The sequence below is a fragment of the Gymnogyps californianus genome, chromosome 11 (assembly GCF_018139145.2).
Source record: "Gymnogyps californianus isolate 813 chromosome 11, ASM1813914v2, whole genome shotgun sequence".
Lineage (NCBI taxonomy): Eukaryota > Metazoa > Chordata > Aves > Accipitriformes > Cathartidae > Gymnogyps > Gymnogyps californianus.
The window spans coordinates 863,323-883,502 of NC_059481.1; the positions used below are offsets into that span (position 1 = coordinate 863,323).

Sequence of the window (20,180 nt, forward strand, 5' to 3'; positions counted from 1 at the left end):
CAGAGGAGGAAGGAAGGAGCAGAAGCCCATCTTCCTCTGCCATGCCGAACAGCAGCTCCCGTACCATCACCTCCGTGCCAAGCCCGGGCAACTCAGAGCTGAAACACCCACGAGGCTTTTCCAAACGAGGAATGACATGGGTGGGCGTTGAATCCAGATCCACCACCTCCAGCATCTCGGAGATCCCACATGCAGCAAAAGGAGCCCAGAAGACAACTCCCAGGGCAAATGGCAGCGCTAGTGGGATGATTTCCAGCGCTGCAGCATCCAGCTGCCGAGTTTCAGGGGGCGCAGGCAGCTGGCACGAAGGCTTCGCACCCTCCTCCTCCTCCTCCTCTCTGATGGGGTAGCAACAGGAACCAAGGCAGAGGGCTGGGACAACCTGCAACCAGTGACCGCACCAAGCAGCTGAGCCGGCAGCCCTGCTCTGCTCCCCACCGCATCCCCAGGGAGGAGGAGGGATGCCGGCAGCACTCGAGGGTTGCTCTGTCCCCTCCGGCGCAGGGTGGGCTCCAGGGAATGAGGAGGAGCACTTAGACCACGGCAAGGCAGAGCCTGGAGCAACATGGCACGAAAGGCTCACAGCCCAGTGAACACGAATGCGTAATGAGCACAGACACGGCAACGCAGGGAGATGCTGAATATGAAGGATTAAAGAAAAAGGAGAAATTAATCTTATTCATAAGGCAGAGCGGGTTTTTAACTCATGCACACAGCTGCTGGAGGGGGGGGGTCAGCTTTTGCGGGGTGGCTGCCGCTTTGATACAAATCAGGAGAGAGGGATGTAAGGCTGGGCACTTCCCGGTGATGCCAAGAGCTGTAAGGGCGCAGCCCCGTAAGCAGAAAGCTTCCGAGCAGGAACAGAGCTCACCTCTCACCCCGAGCCCCCTGCTTCCCCGAGCACACGCTCGGCAGGGCTCGGGCTCTCCGGCTGCTGGGAGCCATCGCCCTTCTCCCCCCAGTTTCTCGCCCTTCTCCTGCGAGGCTGGCGCCGCGATGTGTCTGACCCCATCCAGGCAAAAGACCTCGAGGCGCATTTTGGGGAGGGAGCCGCTGCCAAAGCCAGGATGGAGCTGCCTCGAAACGGAGGGAGCTGGGCTGGTCGCTGCTGGCGAGCTCCCCTCGCCCGTCCCGGGATCCAGTGCTCACGGGAGACGTGGAGATGCCAGCGCTTGGTTGAATCCCATCCCGTCAAGCTCCATCTCCCACCCACCCTTGTCCACAGCGCGTGACTTCCCGGGAAGCACAGGGCTGTTGGGCGAGAGCTTGGTGAAAACACATCGCTTTTAATGTTTTTGGAATACAACGGATAAAGCAATACCTAAAAGCGCTCTGGGATCCATCTTGCACCCGCTTTCCAGAGTCGAGGACCATCCTGGCACCCTTCGGTGGCAGTCGGGTGCTGCGTGGGAATGCCGCGCTGCTCCCCCGCGGTTCACCCCATCGCTTTCTGCTTCATTAACCCCTTCTTTGCTCCCTGATGGATCTTTGCATCCAGCTTCCCTGTAAAAAGGGGATTAAAAAAAAAAAAAAAAAACACCACACACAACAAACCCTCATCACTCTTTATTTTTAAATGCTATTTGCAATGCAAATCAGCTGGAGGCAGCGAGGTCTCCTAGTTAGTGTGTTCCTGTCACATTCAATTATCGTGCTTGAGGAGCCAGGCGTTTCCAGCCGCTGTGGCTTCCCTCCGCAGGCGCGACACCGGGGAGCCGGGGGCAAGCGTGTCCGACACGGCAAAGAGATGCCGGAGAGGGGGAAATTCAGCGAGGAGGAGAGTAAATTAACATCCAGCACTCGCCTGCCACTACCAGGGGGAAAACCGATCCCCTCACTTGCCCGCAGGATGCGTGTTGACACGTTCGAAGGAGATGGGGGACGGTCAAGCACCGTGCCGGGGACGTGTTTTGCCACGGTGTGGCGGAAAGCTGGGCTTGGGGACAATAAACCCTCAGCCTGGGGATGAGGATGGAATGGGGCACACAATGTGATGGGGACCAACTGCTCTGTGCTGCTAAGTGCCAGGTTGGTGGCCTCCAAGGCCACCAGCTGGGAGGGCTGTGCTGCCTTTGCCACCAGGCAGCACCTCGGGGAGCCCAGGCGCCTGTGACCAGCTGCTCCGGTGGGACCCGGAGCAAACACTGCCTCCCCTTGTCCTTCACAGCCCTCTTCCCACCCAGGAGAGGAGCAGGACAGCAGAACATTAGATTTAGGCAACTCCTGCAGAAGCCAAAAGCCAGGCACAGTGAGCAAGCCAGGAAGGCGATGCGCTGTCTCGGAGGAGCGTCCCCATCCCTGTCCCCCTCTCCCTGCCCGTAAAAAAAGCAAGGATGCTCCTGCTCTCCCAGGCAAAGCTCCCTCCTCCAAAAGGGAGGGGAAGAAAGGGAAGGTGACCTTAAGCGAGGCAGCACGGCAAAGAGCCAGCCTCCCGGAGATGCTTTGCTGTCAGCCAGCGCCGGTCACCTCCCCTAATGCCACTTCTCCCTGGGAACTTGCCTCTCTGCTCCTGCTCCCCTCCATCTTCCCATCCTCCAAACGCCAGCCTCATCCTGTCTCTGTCTGTAGCTGGGAGCAGGGACGGGGCTCCAACATGTTGCAGAAGCCAGCAGCAAAAATTGCAGACCCCATTCTGAGCTGGGGAGGGCAGCCCCGGTCCCTGGGGAGCATCCTATGCATCCCTCGGGAGCGACACGGGGGTCCGCTGTGGTCACACCATCAGGAGAGGAGGCAAAGGGATCAGAGTTTGATCCCAACAAGATGGACAGAAAGAGCCCGTCCCAGCGAAATCCCAGTGAGGTGGATGGAGCCGGAGCTGGCGGCACTTCATCTGGGTCCCTCAGCATCGTCCCTCTGGGGAATCAAGCCTGGTGTCACTCTGTGGGTGAAGCACAGCCCACATGGTCCCTGGGAGAGCTGCGTTGCTCCAACCCAGCTACAGCACACAGCAGATCTCATCCCTGGCAGGGATAAGATCCACCAGGCTCCAAACCGCTCCCGCTTTGGCCACTGCTCCAAAAACTGCCGGTAAATGCCCATGTGCCATGCGAAGCAGGCACTTGTCCAGAGAAAATGGCTCCAAACCAGCCAGAGACCAGCACCTTCTCTTCAAACCAAGAAAACTTCTCAATTTCAGCTCAACGAAGAGTCCGACAATGCTTTTCTGAGGAGAGGCAGGTTACAAAATTGCTTCGCTCAGGATGTCCCACCAGGACAATGCAGCCTCCCTGAAACGGGTCCTCCTCCTTCAGCTCAAGTTTTGGGAGGTTCAATGCACCGAACCATAACATATGCAAAGAAAAAAAACACGAGCAAGGGTTTGCAAGTCACCGTGCCATAGATCTGCAAACTGAAACGCAGCTATGGTCAGGCTGAAATTGGGAGCAGGAACCAGACGCTGCCGATGTCTCGGTGCAGCAGTTGCCAACCTGCAGCCCGCAGGACACAAAATGTCATCTGCAAAACTCTTCCACCATCACAAATGAGACAATTAAAACTGAGGCCAAGCGAAAGGGCAAAATAGGGCATTACTTGGAGTGTCTGTTTGCAGACAGTGTTCTCGCCCTGAGCCGCAGAGTTTGGAAGATGGTCTCCTACAAGGTTTGGGAGATCCACCATCCCCTCTGCCACCCCATGGGGGAGAACACTTTCCCCACCTGCCTAAGGATGGGGAAGAAAGCCCCTCCTGGAAACAGCGATGGGCACCCAACGAGGCTGAGCCAGCATAGCCAGACTGTCCGGAAGCAGCGTGTCAGACCACCATGTCGCCAAGCCACGGGGTTTTTGGCAGGAGAAAGGCAGCGAGTTCACACTCGCTCCGTGTGCTGGTCCCCCACCACCAACGCTGTGTCACCTCCAGAGCTGTAAGCTTCGTATTTAACATGCCTGCCTGCTCCTCCTGGACCCCAAAAGCGATCAGGAGGCTCCTCTGCTCTACCAGCTGGCAAACATAAAACATCACGTAGGTAACCTTTAGGAAAAGGCTAAAAATAAGGCAACAGCCCCAGGGTCCCCTTCTCTTTCTGCTCAATGATTTAAGGACTCGTCTTGCACTGCGACGTGTCCCTTCGCCTGCTCCTCCGCGTTCTTCCAGCCGTCGGCTGTTGAAGGGAGGTTTCTGAGCGATGCTTGAGGGAGGCTTCAGGGAAGCTTTGCTTGGATTCAAGGAAATCTCCCACGAGAACCGCCACCAAGCTTTGTCCTCACACACTAAAACTAAGCGGGGATGTGTTTGGGGAGAGCCAGACTCCCAGATGCAACACAAACGCAGTGCCCACCCCTTCCACACAAACAATAACCCTGGCAGCAAAAATCGAGCTATGTTACTTTTTTCCCCCCATCCCCGGGCTGCTAGAAACAACTAATTTGCAACGGAGAAGCATTTGGATGTCATCGCGGCAAGGTCCATGCTGTTATCTGGCAAGGAAAACCGCTCTGGCCTGGCTTCCCAACAAGACAAACTGGCATTTTGTCATGGCTTGAGCCAGGCTTCAAGGAGACCGGGGCAGCCGGTGAGCTCAGGTGGGAACGTGAGCCGGCACCTTCCCCCTGCTCTGCTTCCAGCTTGGAGAATTAAGCTTTTGACTGCCTCAGATGTAATGCCAGCTCCTATTAAAACAGCGCCTTACCCCAATGAAAGGTCAAAGGCTTCCCTGCTCGTTCCCTAGGCTGTCACAAATATCACCCAGACGGACGATGTCCCCGCCGGGAGGGAAACGTGCAACTCCACAGTCTCCCTTGCCGCTGCTCTCGTGACAGCTCCTGTCAGAATGGAGGGCAGGAAAGGCAGGGCCAGCAGCAGGAGCGGGCAGCGCAGGCAGCCGCCAGCACAGCCGGCTTCCTTCCAGGCTGTTAGACTGATCCTTCTCCAAGCAGGAAAGTGTCACAACACAAAGGAGACGATGTGACAGATGGGGAGGGGACCAGCAGCACCTGCACCCAGCGAGGCAGACACACAGAAGCCGGCTGCCCTGCGCTCACACCGTGCAGCAGCTTCCCCTTCAGCCGTCGCCGGCAGCTCTCCTCCTAACCGCGGCCGGATGGAGGCAGATGGGGCAGTGAAGGGGCATGAGAGAGCTTGTACGAGAACAAGGAGAGGTTAAAACAAGGGGGGGGAAGGATGCAGCGGCTGCTCCAGCACGCAACAGCGACCAGGCTGTTCTACCACAGCAAAGACGTCTGCATCCTAAATAACTCGGCGCAGCCCTGCCTGCCCACCGGCGCACTGGGAAAGACCTGTCCCTGGGGAAGGACGGTGCCGCTAGCAAGATCCGAGCGCTGCAGCTCAGCAAGCATCGTTTGTCGCCATCGGCTGAACGCACCTCCCAGATGTTGCTACAAAAGGCAGGGAAGAAACTAAATTGTTTTGTCCTGTTCAATACCCTGGCAGGGCAGGAATACCCCCAACGCCCCAGGAGAGACTGAAGCCATGGGAGAATGGTGCTTCTCCGAGCAGAGAGAGGGAAAAAACCTCAAAAACAACAAAAATAACCCTATGCTGTGCTTCAAAAGTCCTTATTAACCAATCCTGAGAAATTCTGCCGCTCCTGCACCGCTAGATAACTACTCCTGGAGAACCACGCTGCAAACGAGAAAGAAAACCCAGTCGTCAGCTCTGCTAAACAAACAGCCAAGACTATTTCTGCTTATGCTGCTTTTAGCCCGTCAAATTAATTTTTCACATCCCCTGAAAGCGTGTACAGTGCCTTCCCCAGGCTGTGTGGCGGGGAGGCTGCTAATAAGGATGGAGCTGACTGCAGGCTCCACAGCTGCTGCATCCCTCCTCCATCCTTTTTACGGCAGCGGGCAGGAATAACTGGCAGCCTGCGGAGGGGCTGGTGGCTCATAAAAGGGACTAACGACGCTGGCAAGCGGAGTGCGGACAGATGCTGCGGCGCTTCCCTGCGAGCTCTGCCAGGACATCCCATCCTGCCGGCCTGCGGATGAAGAACATCCATCTGGCCCTGCAGCTCTTGCTGCTTCAAGCCCTCACCATCCTCACGGGCGAGAGGGTAATTTTGAACCGTAGGCAAGGAGCTAGCGCGGATCCGCCTGAGCACCACCGCACCAGCTCACATCCCGACCCAGGCTGATGCCAGAAGCGGATCAGCTGCAGACACAAGCGCTCTTTGACTCCTGAGTGTTTGCAGAGGCAGGAAGAGGCATGTATTTGGAAGGAAGCAACATCTGGGGAAAGGGGAACCGAAGACAAAAAAAAAAAAATATTACAGATGTATTCGAGTCATTAAACAAACACCTACAGATCAAAGAGCACAGGGCAAAGGTTGCGAACTCATATGGCAAAGGCAAGCAGAGGTGGTGATGAGAGCAGGCACGAAAGGCCAAGGGGGGCATCTGTGGAAACTTTACTACTTACAGATTTTGAGTTTTCCTTTGATGGGAAACTTCACAACCATCTCCTGGGGATTAGTGCAGATAAAGACAAATGGAGACTCGGACTCCTGGCTCAGATCTGGATACTGCAAAACACAGACACACACACACACAGAACAGAGTCAGACCGACTGCCGTGGGTGTGAAAAGAGCTCGGCGGTCAGGAGCAGAGAAATCGTTATTTAAGACATGGGTTATACCTAGGCTGTAGCAGCTCAGACTAAACCAGTTCAAGAACTTTTAACAAAAAAAAACCCCAAAACCAAAACCAAACAATTGCAGGTTTGGGTCTCAATGAGTGAGCCCCTCGCTAAGCCTCTTCTCATCGCGCCTCTGCCAGAGCTCGCTCCCTTTTCGGATCTGCTCACCGAGCCGCTTCTCTGTGTGCTCCCTAACCCTTTTCAGCCCCCTTTAGCACCAATCTGTGTTTCACTGCCTAAAAGGTGTGGTTTTCACACTTGGCTTAAGCTGATCTAAAGTGTGGGGTGTCGATAGAGAGGCGGTCGAGGGCCCTGCCCTCCCAAGGTTGCCTGCTCACTGCCTGCTTTGCACTGGGACAAGCATGGGACTGATTTTCAGCCCGATGCATTCCCGGATTCAGCTGACTGGGGATACAGGTACCCTTGCTAAACCCCAGCCGGTCACGGGGAGCACACCAGCACCTCAACCGAAACAGCTGGGCAAACCCAATGAGACGATGACCACCAGAAGGGTGGCCACCTCTTCTACTGAAGCAGCTGTCCCAGCTACGGATACATCCCCATCTCTTCCCCACAAAGCTCAGTCCAAACACAAGGACTTTGAGATTTGGAGAGCGTGCACCGTCCTGCTGTGGGACACGCAGCCTTTGAGATTCGCCTGCATCTAAAGGGTGAGCAACAGAAAAAATGCTTGCAACACGCCAAGTCGATGGCTCGGAGAAGCCATCCGTCTCCCTGCAGGGCTGGCTCCACGCACAGAGTCTGCGGAGAGATTTCACTGTGATGAAGACATGGGGGAATTTTATAGGAAGAGTATAAACAGATTGTTTCTCTCATTAACCATGCAGGGAAAAAGGAGAAAAAAAAACACTCAGCGAGGGAAGTGCACTGAAGTCCTGTTTGGATGCAGCTCAGCCTCACTGGTGTTCAGAAGTGAAATGCAAAACAGTAATAAAAAAATGTATATATTAACCATCACTTCAGATTCTCCATTAGCTGCAGACCTTGCGCTGACAGGCGTAGAGGCGAGGGCATGCCACGAAGGTGCTCCAGCCCAGGAAACCCTGTTCAAACAGACTGCGGAAGCGGTTTTCCTTCCATGGGAAAACTGCCTTCTTTTTTTTTTTTGCTCCCCTGCCTTCCTCGAGCAGATACGTCAAGGCTGCTGTAGGGGACAGGATGCCAGACCAGATGGAGCAGCGTGTCCTGGCAAATCCCCCATTTGTTACTAACAAATGACTCCTAGGCTGAGTGTTTGAAAAGCTCTCACCGACCTGCCAAGATGAGTTTGGATTTGCCCTGGAACAGCTGGGCATGGAGAGGGAAGCAGGGAGCAACTCGCTCTCCCTGCGCTGTAGCGGGATTTGGCAGCGTTGCCAGCGGTTAGGGGAGATTTACAGAAGCCCGACACTGGGATTGGATCAACCGGGGAAAGCGTTTCCAGCCCCTCTCATTTTACAACAGCGTGTAAGAGCTGTTCACTGAGCAAGAGAGAGACATGTACGTGCACTTAGCTGCTCTGTACAACACCCGCGCCGGGGGAGAAAGAGCCGCACTGATCTGCATCGCATGCGGATGCCCTGCTGTACCGATCTGGGGTTGGACATGTTTCTTCCTCTTTTTTTTTTTTTTTTTTTTTTGGCTGAGCCACATTACTTGACTTGCTTCCACTGCTCCATGCCGATGCCAAGGATTTTCATTTCCCATCTGCAGGGAAGGAGGATCTTGGAAGGTTAGAAAGAGCCAATGTGAATATCCCCGGCCAACGCCTGGTGAGTGCGAAATGCTGGCGCCGCTTTATTGCTCTCGGCATCACGCGGGTGACTGGTGGCCCCTCCATAGCCAGAGGACCTGACATACCCCAGCAGCTCCCACACTAGCACGGCCTCCGAAGGTCACACCACAAAGCGGTGGGGCGTAAGCCACCATCCAAACCTGGTTGCAGAGGTGGTCCATCCCCGCTCTACTACACGTGGTTCAGCCAGTGGCTTCTTCAGCCAGGTTGTGTGTCCGGGACCAGCGTGCCGTAGAGGTCTTGCTGCCTGGAGTACAGCTGCTTCCCAAATCTCCTCAGCCACCAGCTCCTAGGTGGACCTGGACATCACCATGTCTCCCCTCACACACCTTACAGCCCCCCCCACCCAGGGAATATCCCTGTAATGGGTACCCTGGCATCAGCAGTGAAAGCAACTGCCAGGTTGGTTTCTCCACTGAGAGCTTTCATCCGAAACCAGGATCAAACCTTCAGCTCCAAAAGCTTCCAGCTCAATCCGATCCCAAGGCCGAGGCGGATGCCACAGCTGCGACTTGGGTTTACGCTTCCACGCCGCAGCCTTTCATCTTCGCTCCCAGGGTACGTTTCTGTACGTGTGCCAAATCTGTTCGTGTCCTGCATTTCAAAAGCCTCGGTTCTTCCTCTGGCATCTCACTCCCAGGAGGCAGGGAAGGAGCCCCTCGTGGAGCAGCTACATTTAAGGCTTCCTATTGTACCTACCCCGGAAACCTCTTATCCCATCCTGGTGAACAACAAAAGCAGAATATTCCTGCCTGCCGGAGCTGAGAAAAAGCTGTAACCCTTTCCTCTGCCTAGAGACAAGATGCTCCCAGGTGGAGAAGATGAGGCTGAGCCCCCACAAGATGCTGAGCCCTCACAAGATGCTGAGCCAACCTAACGGCCAGGCTCCCCTCTTCCCCCAGTCCCTTCCACAAGTCAATTCAACTCATTCATCCTGCAGAAATTTAGGGAGCTTTTGGGTAAAGTCAGTTTTCTGCCAGGTTAATGGGCTGAACTGCTCAAAGAAGGGTCAGGTGAAGCGGGTGAATGGCAGGAGTGCGTGGCCGGGGGCTGGTAGGAACCGAGACTTCTCTTAGAGAGCAGCAAGAGGTTAGATGTGCCCACTGCATCTCTTGAAACCACTGCCTGCAAACTGAACAGAGAAACAGCCAGACGTGCTTTTGCCACATGACACGTCACTAGGACCAAGAGCACAGCCTCTCCCCAGTGCACCTGTAACTAGCTGCCAACATTTAACGTGTTTAGAAACCACCTCCATGGGCCTCATTCCCTAGAGGTCACAGGAGCTGTTAGTATTTCCTACCCAAAATCTCTCCCTGTTGCTGTTTAGTCCCCTACACAGTGCTCGCTCTCGACGTCATGCATGATCACCATGAGCAACGTCGCCTGTAGACACCGACCGACTGTATCTACACTATCTCATCTGGTCATCAACAGGATCAAGACAGACAGCGTGGCTGAACGGCGGCACTCCTCCATCTCTACGGCTCTTTCTGCAGCTTAGCTCAGCGCTAGGACATCGGTACCTACCTGCCCTGCGCCGAAGATGCCTCTCCTATTGGCAACTACTCAGCTGACTTATGCTCTCAGTGGAGACGCTGCCATCAAGACACCATACACATTTGCCTCCGTTACATTTTCCAAAGCTGCCCAAGTGTCTAACGAGTAAAAAACCTCATTTCTCAATGTTTCTGCTGTAAGAGGTCAGTCGAGTCGCTCTACAATCTGCAACGCAGTAAGTTTAGGAAACGGAGAACAAATTTTCTCCCAACTACTACACCCCACAGACAGCAGCCACTGCCCATCAGCACTTCAACAAACCTGAAACTTGCAGTAAAAGCCCAAAAGCCACATCTAGTGTGCCAGAGAGAGAAGACAGAGCATATCCCCAGTAAAGAGAATCCGCACCAGCAGGTTTTTTAAATAAAAGGTCAACTTAGAGGGAAACCACACTCGCTCTCTACCAGAGACCAAGAATCAATCCCAGCCAGGAGTCTGATGGGGGATGTTCCTTCTGAATTTCAACGGCACTCATCGCTATAACCTTGAGGGTGTAAATACGACAGGTGCCAATACTCCACGCTTTGACATTGCCTCTACCGGGAAGCAACTCAGCATTTAGGAGAAGGCGCCTAAAAAGGCCCTCTACAACAAATACAGCCCAGAGGCCAGGTTGTCCCTCAAGAAGGGGAAAACCCACCCTCCTCCAATCCTGCAGATAGGCAGGAAAGCTCGAAAGAGAGGGGTTATGCAATGTAACTACGGTGTAAAAAATATGATTCAGCCTCCTTTCAGACCTTCCACCACCTCGTAGCGGGCTTGCGACGAGGCAGTTGGGAGGACGGTGGGCTCCGTGGGCTGCAAACAGCCGGCACGGCTTACCAACTGCTGCTCCAGCCCACTGCTTCGCACAGTCGAAAACCCCACATATTCTCTCCATACACTGGCATCCACGCAACCACCACCCTCCTTGCTCATCCCATCTCTGCGACTGCACCAGTCAGGCTTCAATTTGCTGCTAACAGGTTTGTAAGATCCTAGCTGTGAAGAGGTTAGCAGGGGGGGAAGAAAAAAGAAACAAGCAGATCTCAAGGCAGCTTAACATATGCAGAAAGAGCTCGAGGTTAAACGTAGCATCCGAGTACAAGCTGGAAAAGGGAGCTGAGCGCTGGGCTCCTCCGAAAACCGGCCACCAGATTCACCCTCTCGCTGAAGCCAGCGCTTTGAACATGTATTAAGTGGCTATCAGATGTCCCCGACAGCCACCCCAATCAAGCTGCAAGCAGGGATAATTGCTAATGAATGTTCCCTACACTTTGTTTTCGCCATCCCTCGTCTCCCATCACCAGCTCATCACCACCAGAAATAGCAGCAGGGCTGCCAGCCTCCCCACTCCGCAGCCCACAGCAAAAGAGCAAAGGAGGGGACAAGCCAGCTCGGAGCCAGCGGAGACACAAACCCACCTTCTCTGACATTTGAGAAAAAAAAAATCCTGCTAGTTTTTTTTTCCCCTCACCAATCTGTTAAAGTAAATATTATTTTTCCTGATTTGCATAAAGCCTGTAGCGGGATGCGGGAGCCGTGCAGGCCTGCCCAGTGTTGCTGGTAACAACGCAGGGTTCGGGACCCTTAGGTCATCCCGATTCCATCTCAGCAGCGGAAAAAAAAAACACGGAGAAGGGCTGTCCCGAGCCCCTCAATTTCTTCACCCCTCCCCAATAAGCTGTGTTCGCTTGAACCCAAGTGCCGTGAACTGAAGGCAAGGGAATTGAAAGAGCCGAAGGAAAACGTGCCGGGGGGAGCCAAACCATCACTAACAAGATGAGCTCTGCTCCGGTGCATCCGAGGAAGGAACAAAGGCACTGCGTGCAACGGAGCAGCGGCTCCGCGCAACACAAAGCCAAAACGCTCCCCGGTAGCTTCGTTAGCGACCTTTCAAGAGCATCTTTCGCTCTCATTAAGGTCTCCGGACACAAAAGGAGACAAGCAAACGTGGCGCAAGAGACCGAATGCTAACACCGGGTGGGAATAGTCCCGGCGTCTTACACATGCTGGCCTACAGAGCCCTGCAATGCAGCCTGAGCTCTCCTCCGCTCTTCTTGCCCATTGAGCGTGCGAGCGCAGGGCCCCGGCGCGCATCCCAGTTAGCCGGAGCGCAGCGGAGAATTGCACGCTGGAACCTGTAGTCCTTCGGCGGGTCACCGCCATCCTCTCCATCTTACAGCTGCCGGGGGTGGCCTTGGGGCACTGGCACCGAACGGCGAGGAGGTGGTTGAGATGTTCTGCAAGGTTAATAATGGAAAGGCTTGAATCATTTTCCTGGCGTGCCTCCTCGGTGAACAACAGGGGAAATACAGCTCGCTCTGCCAGGCAGCGCCGGGCCAGGACACCAGCTCCAGCCTTCATTTCCCCGCTGCTCTCCAAGAGCTTCGAAATAAAAGAGGCAGCGCTGGAAAGCAACGCTGTCTGGAAAGAATAAAAGCAAGCGGAGCCCATGTGTTGGCAAGAGAGCTCACCGTAAAATGCATTCAAAGGGAAAAAAAATAATCTTGGCGGAGACAGCATCCCCTCCGAAAGAGCAGAGCTGCTGTAACCAGCAGTGGCAATAAATCAGCTTTCCCCAGCATGCAAAAACACGCACTGGGCTCTTCCCCGGGCGTTACGAGAAGCCCCTTGGCCACGTGCAAGGGAGAAGAGCGGGATGCGAGGCATCCCCCTGGGAGCCGGGCGCAACTTCCTTCACCCTGTTTTCTTGGTGATTTGTGGAAAAGGCGGATCCGCTCTTCTTTCATGCCTCATAAGCTTCATAGCTGTCAGACTAACCTAACAGGTAATTAACTACTAAACAGCCATTTTCTCCTCCTCTCCAGAGGGAAATTGCTCACCATCCAGCTAGAAAATGTTTCTTTAGTGGTTTGCAAAAGGGAAAAGAAAGTTGGGAGTTTCTGGCGAGCGACGGGGGTGCCGCAGCCAACGAGGGGCATTGGCAGCAATGCCTGCAACATGGACACATGGATACAGGAGAAATGGAGCCATCAAAAATGAGAGACACGATGCTTATCCGGTTGTGGGTGCTGCAAACTCCCCGATTCCAGTTTGGGCACCACCAGCAGTAAGCCTGGCTCCTGCCCACAGCTGCCCCGCAGACCTGCCTGGGTACAGCTGCAGCCAAAACTGATCCAGTGCTTGAAGCTCAGTTATCAGCTCTGTGGTCCGTCTGCAGGTAAGAGTTATTTAATATCAAAAGGAAAAAAAAAAATCCCATCCTTCTCACAGCCTGCAGGACCAGCCTTCAGGAACCGCTGTGCCCAAGCCACGTCCGTCCTTGTCACTTTTCCAAGGAGAGTGGTGTTGAAGCATCGTTTCCCCGTCTGTTGTTCTAACAGCGGTAGGTTCCACCACCTCTTTACAAGCACGTTCACTTTTGGGGATTATCTAGCCAATTTTCCCAACCCAGCCTTCACCCTGAAGTGCTCCAGGGCACATTCGCCCAAAGGTGACACCCGACTGGCAACAGGAGCCATCGCCTGAGCCAGGAGATCCAGGTTTGCTGCTGCTCTGTGTCACCTTCTCCTGACTCAGACCTCCAGTTCTGGAAAGAGGTTGAAGAGCACCAAGTGCTTCACTTCGAGGTTTGATCTCCTTCATGACATGGTCTTGCATCGCACTTTCAACTTTGAGCACGTTTTCAAGCATCATCTTTTAAGGACCTGTTCCCTCTGCCTTAGCACAGGCCAACCAGCCTTTGGCCCGTGAGAAACATAACATTTTCCTAAACAGAAACCCCAAAGCAGATCCAACTTTCTAGAACGCCAAATTTTCTAGCCTGAGGCAGAAACATCCAGTACTGCAGCCTTGCAAACACGCACCCGAGGAACTCTACACGCTACCCTTGGCCACAGAAGACCACATGGATGCAGAGGAGCTGCTCCACGGAGGCTGGGTTAGAAAAGGGATAGGCGTCAACGTTCAATCCGAATCAACAGAACGGGCAAAAAGAAAAAAAGCAGGATCGCAAAGAAACACAAACAAAAGCCGGCAGCCAAACTTTTGTTTGAAAGCCTGTCAGGTCTAGACTGCAATGTGTGAGGAAGGAACAGCTCAAAACCACAGCTGCTAATGGTTATGGATTTGGCAATCAAAATGTCTTTGTTAAAAAAAAAAAAAGTTAACTGCCTTACTATTGAGGTTACAAACCGCAGCCTTGATGCATTGTTGCAGTCAACATCCTCCCTGCTGTTTTTGAGAGCTTACATCTGCTGCTGGCAGATCATGTGCTGGCATAGGCTCCCTTCGCGAGGATGCGCAAGGAATTTTGCTAGCCTGCCTTCCTTTCCCCTTCTTTCCACAATGATGCCTGTCAGTCCTTGCCTGCTCTGCCCCTCGCATGCTTAGCTGGTACGCAACCAGATCCAGACACAGCAGGCTGGGATCGCCGCAGGATCCTTCCCCCAGCCGGTCGGATCCATCCGGTGGGTGTTCTCCGCCTCCCAGCCTTGAGCTCAGCTCTCGTCGTGTTCCTACACCACAAGCTGTACTTTGATTCAAAGGGCAAGGGAAGCAATTAAAACGTAGTAAGTAATAACAGGACCTTGAAATGTAGATTTAATATTCAAACTCGTGCTGGTGCACTCAGATTTTAAAACGCTGAGCAGTCTGCCAGGGCTCCACTCTGCACGGAGACCTGGAGGACTCAGCGGTGCCGGCAAACACCGGGCACGCTGCACCCCTCTGCTCTCCCTGAACCAGCGTCGCAGGACCTACAGCCACCAACACCCTTCTGTGCCTCAAATCCCAGCCTGAGAAAACACCCGCCCATGGTAAACCCTACAAGCAGCGCAAGAAGGGCTTGAGATCTTTATAGAGTGCCTGACGACTGTTGGGGGAAACTGGGTGGACTTGGAAAAATATTTGGTTGTATGCTAGGCTCAGCTGAAAGAGCTGTTTTCGTCCTCCCGTGCCAAGGGACAGCAGGGGCAGGGCCAACCTCAGCTGCAACGCAGCCCCGCCGCCCGCGCTGTCGGACAAGACCTGGCAAGGAGGAGGGAAGAGGCAATGGGGAGGAGACGAGGGGAAACCAGGGCACCTGCTTCTGGCTCAAGCAGCTCACAGTGCCTGCGCCCTGCTAGATACAGCCAGACATTTTCAATCAGCTCCATAAAGTCCTTTCATAAATCAGAGTGGCAAAGCAAAGGGGTAAAACGGCACAGCTGAGCACAGCAGGAGATGGAGATCAGCTGAACTTTGGAAAAAAACTAACTTTGGTGAACAGAGCCCTGCGTAGATAAGGCATCTGTGTTCCCTGCCCTGGTTTACTTCGGCAGCCACCACTCCCCGCACTGACCCTTGCTGCTACTCCCCGAGGAGGCGTGATGCCGGCGGCTGCTTCCAGCTATTGATTCAATCCCACCAACGTGATGGGATTTCTCATGGCCCAACACACGGCAGAACCAGGACACGTATCTGAGCGACCGGTGTGTTCGGGGTTATGAAACTGATGACACACCGATGAAAGCTTAAGCAAGCGTAGTCCTTGGGCACTCGTACATTTACCACGGTGGTTACATTCTGTAGCTGCCAGCTCCCCTGTCATTTGGGGTCACCACCTAAGGGGTCGTCACAGCTCAACCTGGTGAAGCTACAACCAGACGGTGAGGGTGTGGGGCACCTGAGCAGCAGCCAGGCTTGAGGTTAATTTTATCCTACCCTTGGTTTCAGGCTTAAATAAAAACCAAACACCAAGAAGGCAGCAAGTATCAGTGACCACATCTGAAAGAAGAAAAAAAAAAAAATCCCAGATCACTGACTAGTTTGCTGAAATGGTAGCAGAGGCTAAGTCCACAGTCATCATTAATTAAGTCATATGCTTCAGCCTTGGCTTCGTTTTTTCCCTAGGGTCTAGGAAACCAGAGGAGAGGGCAAGCTAGCCTCTATCATTCGATTTCTTTGGCATGTTAATGCATTCCTAAATTAATCATCATCAAGTGACAATCTCTCCTTCATCTTAACAGGCTGAGCAGTGGCCTCAGTAAACCTGCTGGCTTATGCAAGGCAGCTGGAGCCGTAGAAGAGTCTCTGATGAAAACCAAAGCACTTCACATAAGGAAAAACTCCCCCATCTCTTACCATCTATAATCCAAACCAGCTGCATGCCTGCTCTGCTCTGCTCTGCTCCTAGAACCACGAACCAGGGGGGCTTTATGCGGTGAGAAACCGAATAAAGAGATGCATCACCCGTTAGGTCCCTGCAAGCCGGACTAACGCCTAATACCACTTGATCTGGCATCAGGCTACACGCGAAAGACAAATTCAGCTTAGGAGAATTCAGGGACCTGTAAAGTTCAAAGGCCTTTCATCGGCTGCAATCATTAACAGGCACCTAGATTGCTGCAGAAGGAAGTGTATCTGATCTAGCCTTCAAAACCCTGCTAAAAATCATTCATCGGTAGAGGTGCAATAACTAAGCCTCAGGAACGAGAAGGCAAATAACCCGTCGGTGGGGGGTGAGTGACGGTGCCAGGACAGCCACAGCACCGCACAAACAAGCATTTGTCTCGCTCAGAGCCTATGTTAGGAAACCTTTACGTTAGGGAGAAGGTCCTCGTAAAAAGTCTCTACGTATTTATACTGTTCTTCGAAATACACATCAATGTATTGTGTGTACGTTTGTGTTTCTCCCTCTCATCAACTTCTTTCTTAGAAAAATATTTCCAGAGGGCTATTGTTCCTTTATTTGGAGATAATCTAAACAGGCACCTTCTGGAGTCTAAATATAGAAAATTTCTACCCTTCTTCTTCACTCCTATTTGAGAATTTAAAGCCAGTCCTGTATGCTTGGCACCTGAGTCTCATTTTTTTTGCTGTTATTTTCACCGGGGAGGGAAGAGGAGAGGACAAGAGATTAAACGCAAATTTCCTGAGAGGGAAAGATGGAGCCTATTTAAATGATAGTTGCAATCTCGTGGCACAAAAATAGCTTAGATGTGTTCCCTCGTGCAGATTTAGGACACTAAGTGATCACCTAGAAATGAAAAATAAACACTTTACTCCCGTCAAACATAATTACCCAATATTTCAGCCCGAGATAATAGCTACATCTAGATATCGGCATGTGTGCGCGCTTGCATTCAAAGTAAGTCCAAACACACCTATCAACTACTAAAATAGCAGCAGCGGAAATGTTCTTTTTCCAGTTAAAGTAATAGTCTCTCGGATCAAAGTCATTAGCAAAATGAACATGGACTTCAGAGCACATTAAAACGGCATAAATATAAATAGTTCCCTGCTTGCTTTAGACTCTTGCCAAGCCCTGCCTGCACCATCCCATGTTTCCCCAGCAAGCGCTGCTGAAGTCACTGACACCTCATGCAGGAAAAGAAAGGCAGCTCCTTGCTCTGCTCAAGGTGTCAGTGACGTCAGCCCCGGAGCAAGGAAAAGCCGTCGTCAACACTCAGATCTCGACGAGGGGAAAAAAAGTTTCCAGGTCACCTTTAGCACCGAAAAGCGTAACAAAGGGATCATTCTGGTCTCAAGCAAGGCTTTTTGGGTGGCTGCCACAAAGAGAAGGAAACGGGCCCAGAACGCGCTCCGAGGAGGTGCAAGATGTGCAAAGCTCAACTGGAAATACTGAGATTTAAGAGCCACGCGGAGGGATCACCTGGCACCAGCCAACCACCCGCCCTCAGCAGCAGGGCTGAATTCAGAAAGCAGCTTTTGCTTCAGTCCCCTGCAAACAAAGCAGGTGACACTCGATACCTGGGGTGGACTTTCCTACCTGACAATAACTTCTGCTCCTAGAGCAGCTTCAATCCAAATATCACAGCTTTGAGCAGTAAAATTAGGTGTAAATAACCTCTGACGGGGAAGCGCTGCTTTATTTGCCACGTGGGAAAGAGACCCAGAGGAACGGATTTAACTAGTTCATGCAATAAGCAGCACAACTGGGATTAGGGCAATGTCATCTGACGTGACGCCGATTTGAATCACAAGGACATCTCTTCTCTGCTCTTCCTCTGCTCCCTGCCAGCTACCGCATACAAGATCCTGTTCTGTCATCACTTCTCACGCGGCCCCAAAGATCTGCAAACCACTTCAACAACGTCAATCCGTCTTCAAATACCGTACATAGGGCAGAGCTGCGAGACTGATCCCTCTGAAGGGGTTACGCAAGGCCAGACTTACATGTCCGGTAATAAGGCGGATAAATAACCAGTCCCTAATAATAACGTAAGCTCTCGGGGCAGGGACTTGGTCTGAGTCTGCTGGTGCAGCATCCAGTGAAACGGGGCATCGTTGCTTGATTTTGTTTTTTGAGCACAAGTGTAAAAAAAAAAAAAATATTAAATGAGGATAATGATAGAAAAATACCAGCAGGGTGCCACTAACATCTTCATTAGCAACCTGAGAGAGGATGCAAACAGCAAGGAAATTAAATCTGCAGACAGTACTAAATAGGGAGCGGGTGACGGCATCAAAAGGACTGAGAAATACTAGAAAAGTCGCAAGAGGGACAAACCAGGAAAAGTCTCCCTTGCCTATGGGAACAAATGGTCACAAGAGTCAAAACAAGCTTCCGTGGCTGCTGAAAAATGCAGGACCACCATCAAAAGACAATGAGCAAGACGGGACTATTTCATCTTTGGGTAGTGGGTATAATCTGCAAATGTGGCTTGCCCTGCACTGGTGAAACGATTTCTTCCGGAAAATGCAGAGGCTTCACATACGAGTTGGTGAAGAGGAGAGGTGTGAGTCAAAGCACAGTGCCTGAAAAGAGCTCCGTGGTGGCTTAATCTCCGTGAGGTCTCTGCTGCTGCATCACATTAACCTTGCTTGCTAACATGTTGCAGATCTTTAGAAAATATTCAATGTTTTTTGCATGCCCTAAGTGGTGAAATCACATCATCTTCCTTTCCCTCTCCCCCTGCAGCTGGGAGGAGTCTTTGTACACCGAGAAATGGCTGGATTACACTGCTGACAAGTGGCTTTGGTGCTGGTTGCTGATGAACCTGGGCTGAATCATCAGCGTGAGCAACAGGGATTTCCTACTCTCAGTGAGATCCAACTCGGATTTCTGAGCTGGCACTGCACACTTTTTCATCTTGCTAGCATTCACAATTAAATTAATCTCAGCTTCCTTCAGAGGTACTTGCTGCTCATGATAGTCCACAAAAACATATATTTCCTCATAAACCAACTTTAGAAAGATGCTCAGATCTCTGAATTCAATCTTACCAGCCAGGGAAATGAACACTGCACAAAGCGATCCTGGGGAAAAAAATGGACAAAACCACTCTAAAAAGGCAACAAATTAGGAATTATAAATAGTTTGCAATATGGGAGCAGCAAAAAATCAGTGAGATAGAAACCGGGAAGTGCCATGGCATCGAGAAGAGAGGTAAATCTCTCGCCAATAGGCCTGACAACAGTGCTCCTGGAATACACTACTCTTCCTCCAGTGTCTCTGCGGCCAAGTGGTGCCAGCAAACTGGGAGGAATTTATAGAGAACATAGCTAATTGTGAGGCTCCTCTATGGGAAGATTAAAAGCTAGTTACCTACAGCGCAATTTCCAGATTGTAAGAAGCCGTCACAGCCATTTTACCACTGCCTGAAGAACATATCCACAAAGAAAGAGGAGGAATTGTACTTGTGAGTACCAGGAGAAAAGTACTTGTGAGAGACCAGGACATACTTTTCGAACACTGTTACAGACAGCAGAAGGATGAAGAGAATCTCCATTTAAGACCAAACTGCAAATTAGTGGATGCTACAGAAGAAAAACCTTACACTGGCCCCAGTGTCCTTTCCTCTCCTCTCTCCCAAGGCTTGCTCCCATACAAGGCCAAATACTCCTGCAGATTTCATTGTATTCCAGTCCCAAAGCTCCCTCTGCTGCTCGTACTCCAACCTCTCCCCATTCCGCTCATGACTAAGAGGAGACACAACCTCATCAGAAATACTCTCTTCATCTCTAGTTTCCAGGCTTCTCTCTCTGCTAAAAAAACTCACAGGGTTTGGGAAAGTCAGAAGAGCACTCCAGGAGAAACAGCCCCCAGCTGCTGATGCCTCTGCAATTCTTCACGGCAAGAAGATGCCCATCAGCCTGGTGTGTCCTCCTCCTCCGTCCCAAGGAATCCATTTATTCCGTCTCACAAGATGGTCTTGGTTCACTATCAAGCCCTACACGCTCTGGTGATTCCCATCAGACCAAGCCTGACTTGTACAAGGGGCAGTGGAGTGAACAGACATGAAATGGTATCAGGAACAGCTGTGCTGTGCTTGGTACTAAGCGCA

The 20,180-nt window shown here is 52.2% G+C and overlaps 1 protein-coding gene across 2 annotated transcripts in view; it reads right to left on the bottom strand.

Moving 5' to 3' along the window:
- Nucleotides 1-1,247: 1,247 nt before the first annotated feature.
- TRIP4 (thyroid hormone receptor interactor 4) overlaps nucleotides 1,248-20,180 on the bottom strand; it is a 56,701-nt gene continuing 37,768 nt past the window's right edge. For both annotated transcript variants that reach the window (XM_050903206.1, XM_050903205.1), the window contains 2 exons: nucleotides 6,377-6,479; nucleotides 1,248-1,503 (listed from right to left, as the gene is read on the bottom strand). In XM_050903206.1, the coding sequence (XP_050759163.1) occupies nucleotides 1,436-1,503; nucleotides 6,377-6,479 (171 nt within the window). In that variant the 3' untranslated portion in view covers nucleotides 1,248-1,435. The remainder of the gene's footprint in view (nucleotides 1,504-6,376; nucleotides 6,480-20,180) is intronic.